Source organism: Pezoporus wallicus, unplaced genomic scaffold, assembly GCF_028554395.1.
Source record: "Pezoporus wallicus isolate ANWC-B61680 ecotype Strahan unplaced genomic scaffold, APGP_CSIRO_Pwel_v1 contig_6464, whole genome shotgun sequence".
NCBI classification, from domain to species: Eukaryota; Metazoa; Chordata; class Aves; order Psittaciformes; family Psittacidae; genus Pezoporus; species Pezoporus wallicus.
In genome coordinates, this window is record NW_026642130.1 from 4,804,598 (window position 1) to 4,824,108 (window position 19,511).

A 19,511-nucleotide genomic window follows, 5' to 3' on the forward strand; every position below is an offset into this window, starting at 1 on the left:
TCCCTTCTTTATTCATCCAAAGCACTTCAGACACCCAAAGGTTTTTCTTGCAATGCAATCAACCACTGAAGTCTCTGGTCCCCCCCAAGACTACAGTTTAAAACAGAAGACAGGCAGAGTTTGGCTGGGAACAGAAAGGCAAGGAAGTGACCCGATTTCCCCAGAACCAACAGCAAGGCTAAGAACACTCCCAAACTCTTCAATGTCAGCTTAGTCAAACCATTGTCAAACAAAACCACATTTGTTTTTCCAAGTGTTCGGAATTCCATCATCATAGAGTATGCTCCTCATACAGGTAATTATGTGAGCGTATTTACAACATTCTTGCACACAAACCCGCAGATATTCTGCGGGCACACTTCCAAAGACATTCCTCCAGCCCACCTGTCATGCTCTGCTCAGAAAATCTGGCCTTCAGTTTATGTCTTTTTTGTATCTTTGAAATAGAACTTGGTTACTTCCCCCATGAGTCACACAGTCCAGTGTGTGTGTCCTTACTTGAGGAGTTAATTGTTAGGGGAATGAAGCAGCAGAATGTGCTTCGGTCATATATTTGCCGGGGCTTGGAGAACACCGTCTCCTCCCTCGCTGGCAGTCAGGAGGCAATGCTAGGACAGCCCTGCTGCTCGCTGGGCTTTTATACCAGCACTATTTTTAGCTGTTATCAGCTGCAGGGTGCAAGGCCAATCAGCGCCGGATGCCTGCAAGAAACTCTGCTCCCGTTCAAACTTCACTCGCCCGGCAGCCTCACAGGGAGGAGCCAAATGACTGCATCTGCTACTCCAAACTGCTGCCCTGCTGCTGTTCGCTATAGGGGCTCATTAACACAGCAACGCGCCAGCGCACCGAAGTGCACGAATAGTTAGGACCATCATGAAGTTACTGATTCAACAGATAAGCACCATGTTTGGTGAATATAAGTAGACTTCAAGCACCTCATAAAGTCCATTAAAGTATGCAATCCTGTGGGATGATATATATATATATGTACATATAAAACAATCTGTGTGGTTTTTACAACACTGTTCTTTTTTATGTCACCTTGTAACTATGCACTATGTAACTAGAAACCACTTACTGTGGATTATTTACAAATCCATGTGCTCACCAATGAAAGGGAAGAAAGACTAGTGCCTCATCAAAACAGGACACAACTAAATTTGTGCAAACAAAGTTTTGATACTGTGCTTTTCCCAGCATATTTATTTAGTGACTTTTCACAGAAACATGACTTTGTAGTAACTTTAGGCTTAGAGAAATGGATAGTGGGGTTAAATAGTTTAGACATAGACCTCCAGAGTTTTGATCAAATACATCTTAAAATAAATCCAACAATGGTACAAATACATGTGAGCAGAAGTCAGAATCACAGAATGGCTGGGGTTGGAAGGGACCTCTGGAGATCATCTAGTGCAACCCTCCTGCTAAAGCAGGTTCACCCAGAGCACGTTATACAGGAACACATCCAGGCAGGTTTTGAATTTCTCCAGACAGGGAGACTCCACAACTTCTCTGGGCAGCCAGTTCTAGTGCTCCGCCACCCTCAAAGTAAAGGAGTTTTACCTCAAATTCAGACATAACTTTCCTTGTTTCAGTTTGTGCTCCTTGCCCCTTATTCTGTCACTAGGAACCACTAAGTGGCTGACCCCATCCTCTTGACACCCACCCTTAAAATACTTGTATGCATTGATAAGATCCCCTCTCAGTCATCTTTTCTCAAGGGGAAACAGGACCAGCTCTCTCAGCCTTTCCTCATAAGAGAGATGCTCTGGTCCCTGATCATAGCCCTTCAGTGGACCCTCTCTAGTAAGTCCTTGTCTTTCTTGAACTGGGAAGCCCAGAACTGACATAGTACTCCAGATGTGGCCTCATCAGGGCAGAGCAGAGAGAGAAAATAAACTCCCTTGACCTGTTGGCCACATCTTCCTAATGCAGCCCAGGATACCACTGGCCTTCTTGGCCACAAGGGCACATTGCTGCTGGCTCATGGACCAAAACTCCCAGGTCCTTCTCCACAGAGAAGTGACCCAGCACTTGCCTTCATTGAAATTCGTTAGGTTCCTCTCCACCCAAGTCTTCAACCTGTCCAGGTCTTGCTGAATGGCAGCACAGCTTTCTGATGCAATAGCCACTCCTCCCAGTTTTGTATTATCAGCAAACTCAATGAAGGTACACTCCATTCCTTCATCCAGGTCATTGATGAGCAAGTGGAACAAGACTAGACCCTGGTACTGATCCCTAGGGGAACACTGCTACTACAGGCATAAACTAGACTCAGCACTGCTGATCACAGCACTGAGCTCTGCCGTTAAGCCAGTTCTCAATCTGCCTCACTGCCCAATCATCTAACCCACACTTCCTGAGCTTACCTATGAGGACGTTATGGAAGACAGTGTCGAAAGCCTTGTTGAATCAAGGTAGATAACATGCACTGCTCTCCCCTCACCTACATAGTCAGTCATTCCATCATAGAAGGCTACCAGATTGGTCAAGCATGATTTTGCCTTGGTGAATCTACGCTGACTACTCCTTATAACTTTTTTTTCCTCTACATGCTTAGGGATGACATCCAGCATGAACTGTTCCCTCCCCTCAGGAATGGAGGTGAGTCTGCCAGGCCTGTGTAGCTTCCTGCATCCTCCTTCTTGACCTTCTCGAAGACTGCTGTGATATTGGCTTTCCTCCAGTCCTCAGGCACCTGCCCTGTTCTCCATGACCTTTCAAAGGTGATAGAGAATGGCTTAGTGACAACATCTGCCAGCTCCCTTGACACACGTTTGGCTAAATGATCTCTAACCCAATCCTCCTCAACCAAGGGAAAGTGGTAGAGGGTTGAGACCATTACAAAAGCAGTAAAAACTGAACCAAAGAAGGCATTCAGTAACTCCACCTCTGTAAGAGAGAAATTAAATACCTATAAACTGAGATGCAAACTTCTGCTCCTTCCATTTGCTTCTGAACTAGTTCTCAAGCTACAGCGATAGTGGTGAGCTTCAGATTCTGAGATTTCCCAAAGAACAGTAACATGGAGAAGTGAACAACCCCATCCAAATGCCAATTAAGGATCCAGAGAGAAGCCCTCTAAAGCTGTTGAACTTAAGACTGATGCCTGGTGTCTGTGCCTACTCTTAACACCAACGGGACAGTGGGAATCATGCCCTGCTGATGCTCTGCTGGCAGATCAGGGAACCTTACAATTGTGTCAGGAAAACTGTTTCTGAAAGGAAAACAGGTGTCAGGATAAGTGAAAAACTGAAAAGCACCAAGAAATTAATGAAACTTTCTGTCTGACTCTAATGTGTTTATAACAGGACAGCTCACCACAAACAAAATGATGTGTTTACTTTAACAACCATAGACATCATAAACCAAGAGATTATTAGAGAATCTTTTATGCCATTTGTTTAGTCTAGCTATAAAAGTAGAAGTAACCTGAGACAGGATGCAACTGTGAAAAAAAGTCACTTTGTGGAAAGAAGGTACATGTGGAAGGGGATTAATATGACAACTGGCAGAAATGGAGACAAAAAGGAATGGCTGGTTTAGTCCCAAAACATCTGAGGAAGTCTAAGCCTGAACTGACTTTAAAAACTGCTAAATGAAAGAGTGAATGCTAACGGACCATGCTGGCACAAGAACAAGGAGGTATTAGTGGCATATGAATAAATGTCATTTGGAAATTAAGGTGTCGAACCATCACAGCAGTGATGTTCTGAAACACATTTCCAAAATGAATAATAATGGCCACTTAGTTTTTAGATCAACATTGATCAGTTTATGAATTATGTATTACACGATGAGGCTGTCTGTTTCATGGATCTATTTCATATCCCTAAAGGTCACCTCCAACCCTATGAAATGTTTTTCAGATTACCAGGAACCCCAAAAAAGTGATTTTGGTAAGTGCACAGAGACCTTTCTGTGCCTTATGCTTCTAAACCTATAACCAGGAAAATGTTTTTCTCACAGGAGATATGTTCTTGATTTTTACTCCATTAACACTCATAGGTTGCTTTGAGGTTACTACATGGAGGCTGCAACAGAAAATCAATTAACTTGTGAATCGAAACCCTGGTTTCAAACACTTCTTGCCTGTACTGACACCTGACCTGCGCACTAACCAGCTCACTTCTCATCTGCTCCTGATTGTAGCATTGTAACTTCACAAAGGTCACTGACATCTTACAACATTATCAGAGATCATAGAATCATAGAATAGTTAGGGTTGGAAAGGACCTTAAGATCATCCAGTTCCAACCCCCCTGCCATGGGCAGGGACACCTCACACTAAACCATGTCACCCAAGGCTCTGTCCAACCTGGCCGTGAACACCGCCAGGGATGGAGCATTCACAACCTCCCTGGGCAACCCATTCCAGTGCCTCACCACCCTAAAAGGAAAGAATTTCTTCCTTATATCCAATTTAAACTTCTCCTGTTTAAGATTTAACCCGTTACCCCTTGTCCTGTCACTACAGTCCTTAATGAAGAGTCCCTCCCCAGCATCCCTACTGGCCCCCTTCAGATACTGGAAGGCTGCTATGAGGTCTCCACGCAGCCTTCTCTTCTCCAGACTGAACAGCCCCAACTTTCTCAGCCTGTCTTCATACAGGAGGTGCTCCAGTCCCCGATCATCCTCATGGCCCTCCTCTGGACTTGTTCCAACAGTTCCATGTCCTTTTTATAAAGATGTACCAACAGTACAAAGTCAATCATAACTGTATTATTAATTGACATGGAAAGGATTACCTAGAGATCAAAATATAAAAATCACACCTTTAGACAACAAATCAATGACTCATTTTAGAGTGACATGACACCTCCCATTATTTTTTTCCCACAGAAGGTAGTTTCATAGAGGTTCATAACATCTGCCATTAGACAGCTGTAAATATTTTAAAAGTTGCCACTGATACAGGAAAAATATTCAGGGCTCCTCTGCAGCCACAATCACAGTGCATGAGAGGACATAAATATGAAAAATATTTCTAAAATGGACCATTAAATAAAGTTGCAGGGCAGTGGAAAACTTTCCTCCAATACAGCGTTTTATGACCCAAAGAAACAAAGCAAATTTTCTTTTCACAATTAAAATCTTAAGCTGTGTTGGAACTGGTAGCTGGGAATGCAAATCTAGCATATTAAGTTGGCTTTTCTCTTCTACTTTGGTGTCTAAAATAAAAAGTAACTATAAAACAAATACAGTTGAAAGAAACATATATGGGGGTGCTGTTAAGAAAGGGATAAAGGTTGACGGAAGTTAAAGAAAGCGTGCTGGTTCTCAGTCTTGGAAAGACACTGAAATGTATTAGATTATTTTATCTGAGTAAATTAGTGAACAGCCGAAGCGCCCAACATTGCAATGTTTGTTTGCTATTGCACTTCAGCTGTTGCCGAGTGTGGCCACTGAGAGAAAAAGAAAAATTAAATAGCCTGGAAAAAAAAAAAAAAGTTAGTCTGAAGTTTGTTTTCAGATACTCATTACCAAAATTAACTTCTAGTCTAGTCTAGTAATCCATGCTTTGTATTTAGGCTGTCACTGGTGGCATTCAGTTTATTTAACTTCAGGTGATAATGCCATTGTACTCAGTGAAAGTTTATGGCTTGATTCAGTTGCCTAAACCCAGCAGCATTTCAGAGACCCTAGAATAGCTGAGGAAACCTGTAAACATATATGAGAAAGGATCTAAGTGAGACCCTTGGCAGAGGCAGCTGGAGGCCAGGAGGGAAGCCTTAAGACAGCATTGGACACCTCTGTTTAGAAAACTGAATTAGGTCCTTACTCAATAGAACAAATGGCATTTACCAAATAAACCCCACCCTACAGCTGATGCCTACGACCACAAATACGAACATCCCTTTGCACTATTTCAGATAGCTTATTGATGTGAAAGGAGCCTAGACTTCCTGCAGAGATGCAGTTAGCAACTTAGCTTACAGACGCACCTTAGGCTGGGTGAGCAAAATCCAACCCTTCATAGAGTCAGAGAGAAGTTTGGGTTGGAAGGTACCTTGAAGCTCATCTAATTCCAACTCCCCTGCATTGGGCAGGGAGACCTTCCAATAGACTGGGTTGCTCAAAGCCCCATCCAGAGCAGAGCAGGAAAGCAGCTTTTTGCTTACAGATTCCAAATATTTACATGTATCAGTTGCAGTTGCTCTGAAGTGATTATCTATTATTGGTTTGAAAAACGTCTGTCTCAGTAGAGCTGCTCTTTAGCTACTTCTGCAATAAACAAAAATAATACAAAACCCTCTGTATTGGACAGAAACTATTTAACAATGACGATGCTGCTACATAGATAATTTTTCAGGGACAGCAAAGAAGTAATCAATCCACAAATCCACAAATTTTTCTCTTGTAAAATGTAGGAGCTGAGATGTTTCAAAAGAAAAGAACAACCCAAGCTGGTACAACAGTCTTATTTCCAGAACATCAAAGAGAAAGTCACAAAAAGGAAAATATAAGGAAATGAATAAATAAATCCTGTTTTCATTTTCTCTCAGTATGACCTACATATTTACATTGTATTTGCAATTGCTGCAATCACAGTGCAGTAACAATTTCCTAGACAATACAGGTACTTATTTTGAAGCTGTTGCTACGTTACTGTGCTATACCCAGCCACAGTCACTGCTGGAGCCAAAAGCTGAAGGTGGCATGGGAGTGTCAGCTGAAAATTGATTCATGGACCTTTCTGGAGGCAGAAAAGGTGCATGAACAATGCACAGACTCAGCAGAGATCAGAAGCAAGGCCTTTTTGTATCTAAAAGATTAACCAAATTGCTATGCCCTGCTGCTAAAGCGCATGTTATGTTTATGACTGATACCTGAGAACTGGATGTTACCTGTAACAGAACGGCCATTTGCTAATCTTTCACACACGCACACAGTGCAATTCAGATAAGCATAAATCAAACTATGAAGACGCTACAGTTTTCCTCCTCAGAAATAAAGGTTGCATTGCTTCTAGGTTTATATGTTAGATATAAGATTACCCATGACAAGGTAGAAGAGCTAGCCATAAAGGCATGTTGTATCTGCATAGCATGATGTGGAGATGCTGTAGGTGTATCTCTAGTCTCTGAGTTAGTAAAGCAAAAGCATTGGTGATAGTCCCCTCCACACAGGATTTATATTAAAGCAATTTTCTGACTCCAAAACCATACTGTTTTCAGGGATGGGTGATCAGAGTCTGGTTGCACCACTAAAAGAATCCTAGTGTTCTTGGAGTCAAATGGCAGGCACAAACTGTGCAAGAGTACTGCATTACACCTGCTGGAAAACAGGCGAGTGATAAAGGGTTGAGACCATTACAACAGCATTTACTGGGAAAACATCAGGGCTAGAACATGAACTTTGCAATCCTAAATAGAAGGTTAAAGGATACACAAATACGCTAAAATACAGCAGATAAAGTGTTCCAACTAGAGAGCTGGACAGACAATTAATTAAAGAGGTGCTTGCTGCAGTAGATTTTATTTGCACTGCTAAATACACTACCTGTACCTGAAAAATGGAGCTGAAGAAATATATAAGTTAACTGGTAAAGGACAAAAAAAGAATCCCCAACTCAAAACCAAAAAACAACAAAACAACCCACCCTAAACCAAAAGAACCCACAACACACCAAACCACTCCAGTTTAGAAATGATGACTCAAGCTTGAAGGCAGGATGAAAGAACTGAATTTGTTTAGTCTAGGAAAGCAAAGACTGAAGGGAATTTGATATATCTTCTAGTACATAAAGGACCTATCTATTAAAATACAAAAATAGCTCTGAGCAACAGGATTTTAACAAAGGAAAATTTCTGTTTCAGGAGAATAATTAAGCATTGACAGAGACTAATAGGTGTAAGTGCTGAATCTGCATCACTGAATGTTTTCAAAGAAGCATCTGCTGGGGATAGTCTAGATAAGGCTGAGAGCAGGAGAACACATCACTTGATATTGCAGGCTTGTATTTCCATACTTAATTGTACTTGTAAACTGTCTTAAGTAAGACTATTTTTGAGCAAAAAACATCTGTTAATTTCATTTAAATTATCAAAAAAAGCCAACATCCTATCACATTAGGATATTGGCTCCCTGTTAGTGATTTCTTCTGTGCATGTACTAACTTTAGAAGCCAAATTGCTATAATTTTATGTAAATATAGAGCATTACACCTACCACCTGGCTTCAGCCATTTTCACAAGGGTAGGACATGGGAATGCCTGCACAGAGAAGCTGTGGATTCTCCACCTTTGGAAATACTCACAACCTGACCAGACATGGCCCTGGCTCTGAGTAAAGGGTTGGACTAGACAATCTCCAGAGGTGCCTTCCAGCATCCATAACTCTGTTATCCCAGCACAGTGACTCAACATGCATGTTCACCATGCTAAATGAGTGCATTAAATTAGTAGTGTTTGCACTACACAAGGTGTTTACTGCTTGGGGTGAAGAATTACCTTCCTTCAGGGACCTGTGCTCCTGTAGCACAAATGTGTACAGAGAGGGTACAATCTGCAGGTTGTCAATAAACCAGAAGGGCAGTAATTTTCTTCTGAAAAGAAAATAGAGGGACTATTCTTTAAGTAACAACTCAAGTTTCACAAAGACAAAAAATTAACATTTTCAAAGAAACTCACCCATCGGAACACACACTTGGCTAAACAGGGAAACGCAGCCTACAAGTAAAAAGGCTGGACCTCCGAGCAACAGGTACAATCAGGCCAAGCTGTCCTCTGCACTCAGCAACATAGCCTGTATGTCCGTCATATTTCCATTTACATTGCAAAGGCTTTTGTTTGAAGAAATTACAGTGTTACTGAAAGGGCATTAAGATGGCGGTTACAAGCCTGGACATGCTGGATTCACACAAGCATCTCCATTTTGGCATGTGCTATATTCTGCTATTAAAGGTACAGGAAATTCCTTGATGAAAGCCAAAATAGCACATCCTGAAATAGTCTACTGGCAGTGACATAGTTGCCAATCACCAGTGAAAGATGAGCTAACGTGATTTAAACATTTTCTTGGTGTCTAATAACACAGAATGGGCTACAGAAAAGATTATCCAGTCCAACTGAAATTATGGTCCTATTGCAACAATATAATATCCTGACGAAGTTGAAATTCTGTCCGAGGCAGTGCACTGCAACTAAGCCAACTAGATGGTAAATTAGATGTCATTTAATCTCCCACTTCCTCTGGTTTTCAGTGAGCAGCGACCTCTGTCTGGCACTCACATGTCCAGCCACTCACACATACCGCTACGAACAAAGGAAGAAATAAATAGTGGCAACTGTCATTACCACTATTGTCCCACAGCAAAAGGTCCTGCTGTTAATGTCTGCAGAAAAGAGCAAATCCAGAAGGTATACCCAATTTCAGAGCCACACTGGTTTCAGGTGGACCACTGGAGAAGGGAACAAACTATGAATAACAGGCATTGATATAACTGAGTTGATTCCTACATGCAAGAAGCAATAGCCCTCAGGTATTTCACAACTGTTGTTATATATTACTCTACGACCTTCTGTTTTATAGGCTTTTGCTATCTAGACAATTAAAGATAGCAAAGCTGGATCTGCACTCCATGGAGTTAGTGCTTTATTACCTTGATACCAGAAAAAAAGAAAAGCAAATATCCAAACTGAAATGTCGCTCATTTCTCAAGGAACAAAACGCTGTCACAGGAGTTCAGGTCAGCCACCCATAGAGCAGTACCCAGTACCCTGCCTATCAGGCCTCCAGCTCCTGCTGGGAGAGGATCACCTGAAAGACTCATGTCCCATCTTCCAGCTAGGTAGGGATGGCCTGGGGCTCAAGGACACCTTAAAGGCGCCAGGCACTTATGTTTTGGCAAGTGAGTTGAGTCCAAAGTTTGCACTTCTCTCTAGAGCTGCTGATAAGCCCCTTTACGAGATCCTCAGCTACTCTGTACAACAAAAGCAAGGAAAAACACTTCCTTGATCCTTCCCCAGGACAGTTCTTTTCAAAATACCCCTCTTCTCACCTTTCAGAAATTCAAATTAACCCATCATCTCTGCTCAGGAACATCCACACTCCTTTGCTTTTCTTGTGCATAAAGAGAGGACATCATTAGTTTGAAGCAAGAGGAATGTGGAAGAATAAGGAATGGAGATTATTTTAAAAGCAAAATGCAACACTCACGTTGCTAACACCCGTGTTGTTGCCAACAAACAAAATACAATCGTTATGACTTTTCAAACATGTATGTAGGACTACTAGCAGAGACATAAACTTGAACCAACACCATAGATCTTACTTTGTCTAAATTATTAACATAATTTTAGCAACAACCATGATCCAGTCACAGAAATAGGACAGCTACTGCTGCAGTCATACAGCGTGTTATAAAGTTAAAAAGGCCAACTGCCCTCACAGATGGCTCTCATAGACCAATTCTACAAAAACCAGTGGCAGTAAGCATGGACTCAGAACGGTTCATGACCCAGCAACTAGTAGATACTCCCTCTCCTGAAGGATGCTCACCTTTATACCAGATTAGCTGCAGTTATATTAAAATTCAAGAAAAATGGCTGAAGTTGTACAGTTTGTCTTATGCAGAGTAAGACTGAGTAACCTGACAGCCATTTCTGGTTTTGCTGGTTGGTTATTGGTTTTGGTGTATTTGGTTTTTATGTTTTGCGGTCTTTTTGTTTGGGTTTTATTAGTATTATTATTAATTTTTGTGTTAGTATAATTATTATTTTTGTATCAATAATTTAAATTATCAACCTTTATACAAAAATTACAAAAGCAGTCATGAAGGACTATCACATAGAGAAAAGAGACATGAAGGGGGCACAACATCAACTTTTCATGGAATCATAGAATGGTTTGGGTTGGAAGAGACCTTAAAGATCATCCAGTTCCAATCCCTCTGCCATGGGCAGGGGCCCAGGTTGCTCAAAGCCCATCCCACCTGGCTTTGAACACTTCAGGCACCCTGTCATCTACAGGAATACATAACAGAAAGGAAAAATATTTAAATCATATCTTTCTTAATGCATTCAAGAGAATCTCAAAATTTGGTTGACACTTCATGGAAGCACTCTTCTTTATCCTACCCATGAATGTTGGATAACTTTTTAAAGCCGTTTTCCAAGAAATCGAAGGTTTACAAGAGAAATCAAATGAAGTATTAGGAGAGTCCACCACGCCATTTGATCTCCCCTAGCTCATACAAAATAATCAGCATTTCATACCAATGCAAATGTTACAGTGTGCCCTTGTTTAAATAAACTAAATTAAACAAGTACAGACATTGCTGAAAACACTTCTCACTATGTGTGGCAATGAAATCTCTCAGCCTGCTTTCAAAGCATCTGCCAGGGAAGCTAAGGAACAGATTCTGGTAATCTTATTTATGTGATGAACTTCACAAGACTTCTGTAGAAATAAGGGCATTACACTCACAGTGGATGGTCCTGTTCAAGGGAAACAAGAACTCAAAAATTTCTCTCAAGTAGTTAAAAAGGAGGAACTGTCAGGTATGTATTATGGCCTAATAAATACTGGAAATGGTTGAATACAAGAGCTTTTATAAAGGGAAGTGTAGTGTTTACTTAAAAACACAGATGTTTATGGCTTAGAAATTTAAGTTATACTACAAGTATTTACAAAATACTTTTTAGAGAAAGTGTGAAAGTCCCCTCAGTAATTTCTACCTAACTTGAAATTAGTTTAAATTGTCACAGAAACACATTAATCTGAACACTTAAAGAAATAAAAGGAAAACCACTTTCAGGGATGAGCATTTGTAGAAATTTTATTGCCATTATTTAAACCATATATTTAGCTTTCTTCATAGCATTAATAACTTTTGAGCTAAAGCTACAAGCTAAATAGTGAAATACAGAGATATCTAAACTAGCTTAACTAAACCAAGTAGTAGCTGTCTAGCTGTAACAGCAGGAGATTTCACAGAATAAATAAATTGCAGCAACAATCAGAATACTTTTACCACATTCAGACATCCACTTGAAGTAAAGAAATCCCAGTCATCTTCACACAATACAAATCTCTTCCTGTACCTTAAGATGTAAGAGGTAAGTGAATGAATTGACCCCTACAGGACACAGGCAGCAGAGTTGGGAACAAAGCACTGAGTAGATGTATTTTACTGATTTGGAGGACACATACACTGATTTGGAGGACACATACACTGATTTGGGGTTTAAAACTGGTGTGTTCTTAGGAGCACTCAAGCTCTTACCTTTACAAACATGAAAATCTCACAATCTTCCTGAAAGTTGTCAGTTTCTCCGAAGTTATTGTTAAGAGGGAACTTGAGGGAAGTTGAAGAGTTGGAAGAAGTGCTCCGGCTCCGACGCAACTGGAAATCCAGAGGAAAATGCATGTTGCTCTTAAACATCATGCCCTCTACATGTTTATCTTCCAGAGTTGGGCTCATCAGATCCATCTCCTGGTATGGGTGGTCTTCTTCAGCACCATGGTGAGATGAAGAAGAACCATCCTCCCCATCAGCCCCATGCTGAAAGGCCACAGAATTACTACAGCTATCTTCTGAGCTGTCCTGGCTACTATCCATGCTCTCGGGGAGAGTAGTGATGGAAGAAGGAGATACTGGATCTTCATGGACATGATCATAAAGATTATCCCTTTTGTCTTCTTTAGAGCCCTGAATCTCATAGATATTGGTGGTGTTAACATTTTGATAAACATTGGTAAAGACCTGATCTTCCATGACTGCTGGCTGGTGAGTTTTGCCTGCCTGCTGGTACCTTACAAGACTGCAGTTAAAGTGAGATGTTGACAAACGCTCTTCAGGAGGAAGCAGAGTCTGTGGTGTGCTTTCTGAATGCTCTGCTACACATGGCAGATCTCCAATAATCATTTACTGAGAGCTATAAATCAACAACTACACTTCCACTGAAGTAAAAGGGCTGTCTCAGTTTTAACCCCTTTGTTGATCTGGCTGCTGGTTACTATATCTTAGGAGATGGAATCACTTGTTGTTCATCAAGACATAGCCTGGCCAAGTACAGTGATGAACAGATGAAGCACCTACAAAGCTATGGTAAAGAAATATGTACTTTTTCCACAGGAAGTCAAAAATAGTTTTACTGGCAATCTTATGCATATTTTGTGTAAAGAGAAAAAAATGCAGACTTCACCCATTTACTCATATTTTCAACCCACAAAAACCTAGCTTCAAGGAAACGCAAGGCAAAAGTGCCTCAACAAAACAAGCAATCACCTGCACATTTTCTCTGGTTACTTACAACATCATTAGCAAATTATAATAATTTATAAAAAAAACTACAAATATAAAAAATTATAAAGTGGCATATCCATGAGAAAAAGGCATCAAACTTGAACTCTTTCTAGTTTTGACAGTGGTTCACTTGACTGTGAATGACTCCACATTTAACAACTTCATCCTCTCATCTATAAACTAGAGCCAAGACTGTAAAAGACTTGTGAGCTACCCTGCAATCTAGGAAGGGGAAAAAGAAACACTGAATAAACATTAACTAATTGTTGTAACTGCATACTTAATTTATTAATTACTTGTAATCACATTCAGGTTATACATCTCCATGTCATAAGACATAGACCCAAGCTGCCAAAGTTGGGTTAATGCTGCTTGACTTCAGCAACCTAGTTAGCCTCCTTCTCCACGGAGTTCCTTTTCTCTAGAGGATAGAGACACACAGAAAACCCCACAGAGTCTAAAGCAGAGGAATACTTTCAGCTTTAGCATCCTTCTTAAAGATGGATACAGATTCCAGAGCATCTGAAATCAGTCGAGTTGAAAATCATTACAGATTCAAATCTGAATTTATCAAAGTTGTGAGAGCTTCAGACCCGATTGACTTTTTATCTAGATGTTTACTACATCTGGATTATATGGATTGTTACAAGAACTGTTAGGATCCAATTATATTTAATCTTTTGGGGTTGAGCCACAATTTACATTAAAGGCATTTTCCTCCTGACGCATCCTTGTAACTTCATGAAAGGTAATTGCTACAGCAAGGCTGGATTTGTAAAAGAAACACAGAAGAGGGATTAAAGAGAAGGATTGTAATTGCACCCATCTCCAAACAGAACTAGGGGGACCACACGCTTCTTTACATTGTAGAGTAGCAGGTGCTTTCTGTCTGAGATTTATAATAGTAATTTACTGTCTTTATTCTTATATTGAACTCTTTAGACAACTATAAAAGTTCAATATCAAAAGCAAACCAATACTTCACCTTATCAAACTTAGATTCAAGTAAGGTTCCTAGATAATGCCAAAAGTGCCAAAAACATAGTCACAATCAGCAACACAGTAAAAGACGCAGGTAAGTATCAGAGATCAAAGATATTTCTTAGCTCATGAGGGCACCTCAGAGGCTTCAAGGATATCTAACCCATATCAAGGCCTAATTTCAACTATTATTACCCACAAATTCCTGCCTGGCACATGCAGTCCATCAGCAAACAGAACTCCACAATAATCACATCTCCTATCACAGAACAGAACAATCACATCTCCTATTTACACTTTCTGTATGTAATTCAGTCAGAATTATTCATGTGGAAATCCTAAATAAGAGATTATGAAATTTGTGCTGTCATCTGTACTGCAAACTTCAAGCATTCCACACCAGCTATTAGAGTGATAAAAAAACTGACTTAAAATCATGAGCTTAACTTACTAAAGCTCAAGAAACTTGGGAAAGCCAACAAGCCAACTAGAAAATGTTATTATTTTTTGAGTATTTTTTACTTTTATGAAAACACTTGCATTTCTTCACATTTTTAGAAATAAAAATGTATGTCTACCTGCATCTGTTCAACTTGCTCTGAGCATGGATAAGCAACTCCCTTGATCTTCAACCCTTCTTACAAAGTGCTCTTGCAGGATTAAGTATACTGGGATTGTAAAAATTCCCTCCTTAGTCACTCTTCTGGCAAATAACTTAATGAAGAAAAGAGAACACAGGCATATTCATGATGCAAAACAAAGAACAAAGTCCAGTTGCACAGCATTAAATCCAATGACTGACTTCTTTTTTTTCCTGCGCAAACACAACATCAGCAGGAAGCAGCAGCACCTGCTGGAGGGTATAAAATATCACAGGTAAAATAAGGAATAAGAGACTCATGTTTGAGTATTATTTAAAAATAAATAGAGTTGATGTGGATTTCACAAGTCAGAAAACTTCTCCTTTCCTCTGCCCCCTCCAAGAGCAAAGAAAAGTCCCATTCAGCTCCAAGATCCAGATTTCACTCTTGTGACAGGGTGATAACACCCCAGAGTAAACTTGATCACATTTATGAATTTATCCAGGTGAAAATCAGGTGCATTTCAAGTCATCTTATGTGAACCCACTGCTGGTTTATAACCCTTATATTTCATCTTCAGGGATGACAGAAATAATTTTGGTGCCATAATTCTAAAGTTAGGTTTGTAAGAAACAAGATCAAAACTGAGGTGTCCACATTGTGGCTTTGAACATGACTGTCCTATGCTGCTTCCCCCCCACTCCCAAGCTGAAAATGCTCTGTTCCACCCCAACCTGAGCAGCAATTGGCCCCTTCCAGGTAACTCTCCCCAGTTTCTGTACTGGGCATGACGTGCTGTGGTATGGAATACCATTTTGGCTAGTCTGGGTCAGGCATCCTGTCTCTGCTTCCTCCTGGCTTCCTGTGCCACTCCTCACTAGCAGAGCATGAGAGACTGAAAAGTCCTTGATCAGGGCAAGTGCCACTGAGCAACAACTAAAGCATCAGTGTGTTACCAGCATTGTTCTCAGACTAAAGCCAAAACACAGCACTACACCAGCTAACCACTAATTCTTTCTACAGTCCAATGGACAGCAACAGGCACCTCAGAGACCATGATAAAAAGAGATGAAAAAAATTATAACGAAATTAAGTATATTCTGGAGATGGTCTTTATTGCTGCAAAAGTCAGTCATCTGAGCTCCTTCAAATAGGTATCTTCTCAGACAGCAAGGCTGGAATTCACCTACATTTAAAAGCCTAGAAATGAACTCCAAAACTCACACTACGAACCTAGATAATTGCCTGGCTCACTCTACAGAGAAACATAGAGCTCAGTTCAGAAGCCCCAGAACACATACAGGCATTTATTGGTATTTGAGTTTGCACAGACCAACTTGGTTTTATCTGAAAGCCAGAAAACATAGTAAGGGCCCTGACACACTTAGAATGGTATGTTAAAATCACTGAAGCTGCTACTGAAACTTAAGCTGTTCACCCTTTAACCCTTTTTAGCAGCAATCAGCACCTCCAGCTTAAAATAGTCAAGCAGAAGACTAGCTTGCAAAGAAGTTCCTATACTGTGAGAGTATGTTATCCGAAGAGGAAGAGAAGGGTAGAAAGAAGGAAGAGTAGCAAGAATGTCAGCATACCTTGCATCTTCTCAGAGATTAGTAAGTAAAGGCAAAATGACATATTGCACTATTTAATTCAGATTCCTAATACAAGACTTTTTCCTGGGTACCCATTTAGGAAAGAAAATAATTTGCCTGCCTCCTAGACATTCCACAGCTCTGGAAACTCCAACTCATCTAGAAGTGCCACAAGCAGCTTCAGTAGTTAACAGCCCTGTTTAGAAACAGCAACCTGTTTCTATTGCAGTTTCTCAGGAGGCAATTTTTAGTTGGTTATTGCTATGATTTTAGTGCTTTAATTAAAAGAATCTTTAAGTTTTATTTATTCTTCCTGAAGATGCTTCCACACTTTAGCAAAGAGCTTGTAAATCTTTCATCACAACCTAAATAAATTGAGGTCTGTCAGTTGCTTGCTGTAAAGTAGCTTTGTCCAGTCCTAACAAGAAAACCTAATAGTTAAAACACCTGCGTATTCTTGGAAACAGTTGAAACTGAAACTGAATGATGGTGAATCTTTTTTATGTCAGTAGAAATGGAGGGATCTTTTTTTTTCTGTTCTCTCTAGAAGAATGAGAGAATCAAGTTCCTCTATCCAGTTATTCCCACAGACATCAACACTCACAGACCTGTTTGATAGGAACAGACTGTGAAAAGCAGCACTATAGCAGTCCAAGCATCTGCAGCTCCCCAAATTGTTTCAAGATGGGAATGACCTGGTGAGGAGGAGGAACAAGACTGTTCAGTATGTGCTCCAGCCTTTGGATGGTCATCTTTGGGCGCCCAAGAAGATCACTGGAACCTTGCTGCTAAGAACGGCTACTTTACAAAGGACAAGAAATTGCACAGATACACTGACAATTTTATCTGTACTGCTATGTGTCTGTATGGAGTTAGCATGTTCTGAAACATACGCTTCAGCTCAGTTTCACAATAACTGTTGACATGTGCAGCTTTAGTAGTTTCTGCATTCTATTTAAGACATGGTACATAATAAGGAAATGAAAACACACACTAAATAACATTTCAGAAGACAGTGGTTTGGTAGAAGACCTTGATCATCTTGCTGTTCCACACAGCAGTCAGGCCTCCAGAAACCCATTTGCTGCTCAGCTAAAACTGCCCTGGATGCTGCCAGCTAGCTCATGAGCTCAGGACCACGCTGATAACAGTGATTCATCTTCACCCAGATTTTGCTTTGCTACTGACTGCAAAAAGGTGTATTTAAAGCCAGCATATCAGTAAATTTAACTCTGCAGAAGACAGATGCTTCTCCATTGGGAACTAGTCAAACAATTGAAAATTATTTTGCACAGGACACTCAACTCTCATCAACAGCTTTTAGATGTTAAAAATACCAGGAATTATCAACAGACATTTGAAAATCTGCTTTACCTGCTGAAGGGCCTAAACAATTATTCCTGACTTGGATGTTCCAAAGCCCTTTATTTGTGGTCTTCCAGGTCCTTTTACAAAACTTTCCTTGGTTTTCTCTCTAGCTCTACAGTCAGAAACTCCATTAGAAACCTGAGAGACTAAGAAATATTGGCTTTTTATTCCCCCAAGTGCTCCAAGGAAAACATTTCTGTTGGCCTTTAAAATCTGGCATCATTTCAAATCCTTGTTTGCCTCTGAAACCAAACATGCTTAGGAAGCCCAAGCAATCTGGCTTCAGGCTCATTTATGATGGAGGCTCTAGTATCCAAAATAGAGAAAGCAGAGACACCACCCTACTCTCTATCACCTTGTCATGCAGCCTTCCGGACATCATTCCATGGACAGCTTGAGGAACAGCAGAGTCAAAAGCCCTTTTTCACTTATAGCCTTCATATACAACCTATTTCTTGGAATAAATGGGCACTAAAAGCTTAACATTGAATACAGTCTAACAGGTGTTAGTCACCTAAAACTTCTACTGTTTTACAGAATGTCTTCCCATTTTTCTTCACCTCAACTGTATAAAGATGCATCAAAACACAGTAAATGGATTAAAAAAATACTCAGCAAAAATGATCAAAGAGATTTCACCACATAGACAAAATTAAGGAAAGAAAAAATAAAATGAAAAATGCAGGAAAATGTGCCTCTGTCAATATTCAGTTATTTTAACTCTTAAGTAATGAAAACGGCCTGCTTTTTCTTAAGAAAGAAAATACCCAGCTTATTCTTAAGACAAGTATCTGAACTACCCATGTACAACATTTTAGTTTTCTTCCAAATAAATAAGGAGTTGTTTTCCCTCCATAACACTGACAACAGGAAGGTACTGTTTCCCATCTAAAAATTAAGTGTTTTACTAAACTTAGCCAAACACTGAGAATATTTTGAGGTTGCCTACCCTTTACTTCCCATCATTCACTGAATACCACTGACACAAACCAATGTTTACCACTGTAAACGGAACCAAGAGATGTATTAAATATACAATACATGTTGGCTAGCCCAGTTCAAAGTCCAAAGTTGGTGTGGCATGCTGCTTTTATGATGTGTCAAACTGAATACATTATATTAGGCCAGGCTCATGAATAAGTGAATACTGCAAATAGGTTTCAAAATCACCTGGGTAAGGGTGAAAAAGATTACTCATACCTTTTAGCACTGAATAGCTGAGTTATTATGCTGCCAAACCAGGTAAACAAAAGAGCATTGGTGCTTAAAATATATTTTTATCCCTGCATAAGGTTTCTAAGAAGACCCCAATCGAAATTTGATAAAATTGGCTAAAAGATGACAACTGCTATGTGCTCCCCTGACCTCTAATTCACTCAGTGTAATAAATACTTTGAAGGAAATAAATTGGTAAAGGACACTTCCCTCCTCCACATGATCTACTGTTGTGTGCATATTTACAGACCTGAATTAGAGTGACAAGCAAACAAAAAAAAAAACCAAGAAGAAAAAAGGGACAAAAGACAAAGTCCTTGACTTGAACTTGACAAATAACATGGAAATACCTTCAAGAAGTCTTATAAGCTCACCTGGATTTTTTTTCCTCCTGTGTTTTGCCCCACCTGCTACATTTCCCTAAATCAAGGTGAATCATGCGGCATGCCATTTTATTTGGCTGACTATACCACACCATTAAAGCCACTCCACAGTCAGCATGCAAAGGTAGCACAACCTGCC

General features: G+C 40.1%; 1 protein-coding gene across 1 annotated transcript in view; it reads right to left on the reverse strand.

The window, feature by feature from the left end:
- The window catches only part of CLIC5 (chloride intracellular channel 5), a 72,342-nt gene extending 58,834 nt beyond the window's left edge, over positions 1-13,508 (reverse strand). The window contains exon 1 of the mRNA XM_057427523.1: positions 12,230-13,508. Within this exon, the coding sequence (XP_057283506.1) occupies positions 12,230-12,871 (642 nt within the window). The 5' untranslated portion in view covers positions 12,872-13,508. The remainder of the gene's footprint in view (positions 1-12,229) is intronic.
- Between the last annotated feature and the right edge of the window lie 6,003 nt (positions 13,509-19,511).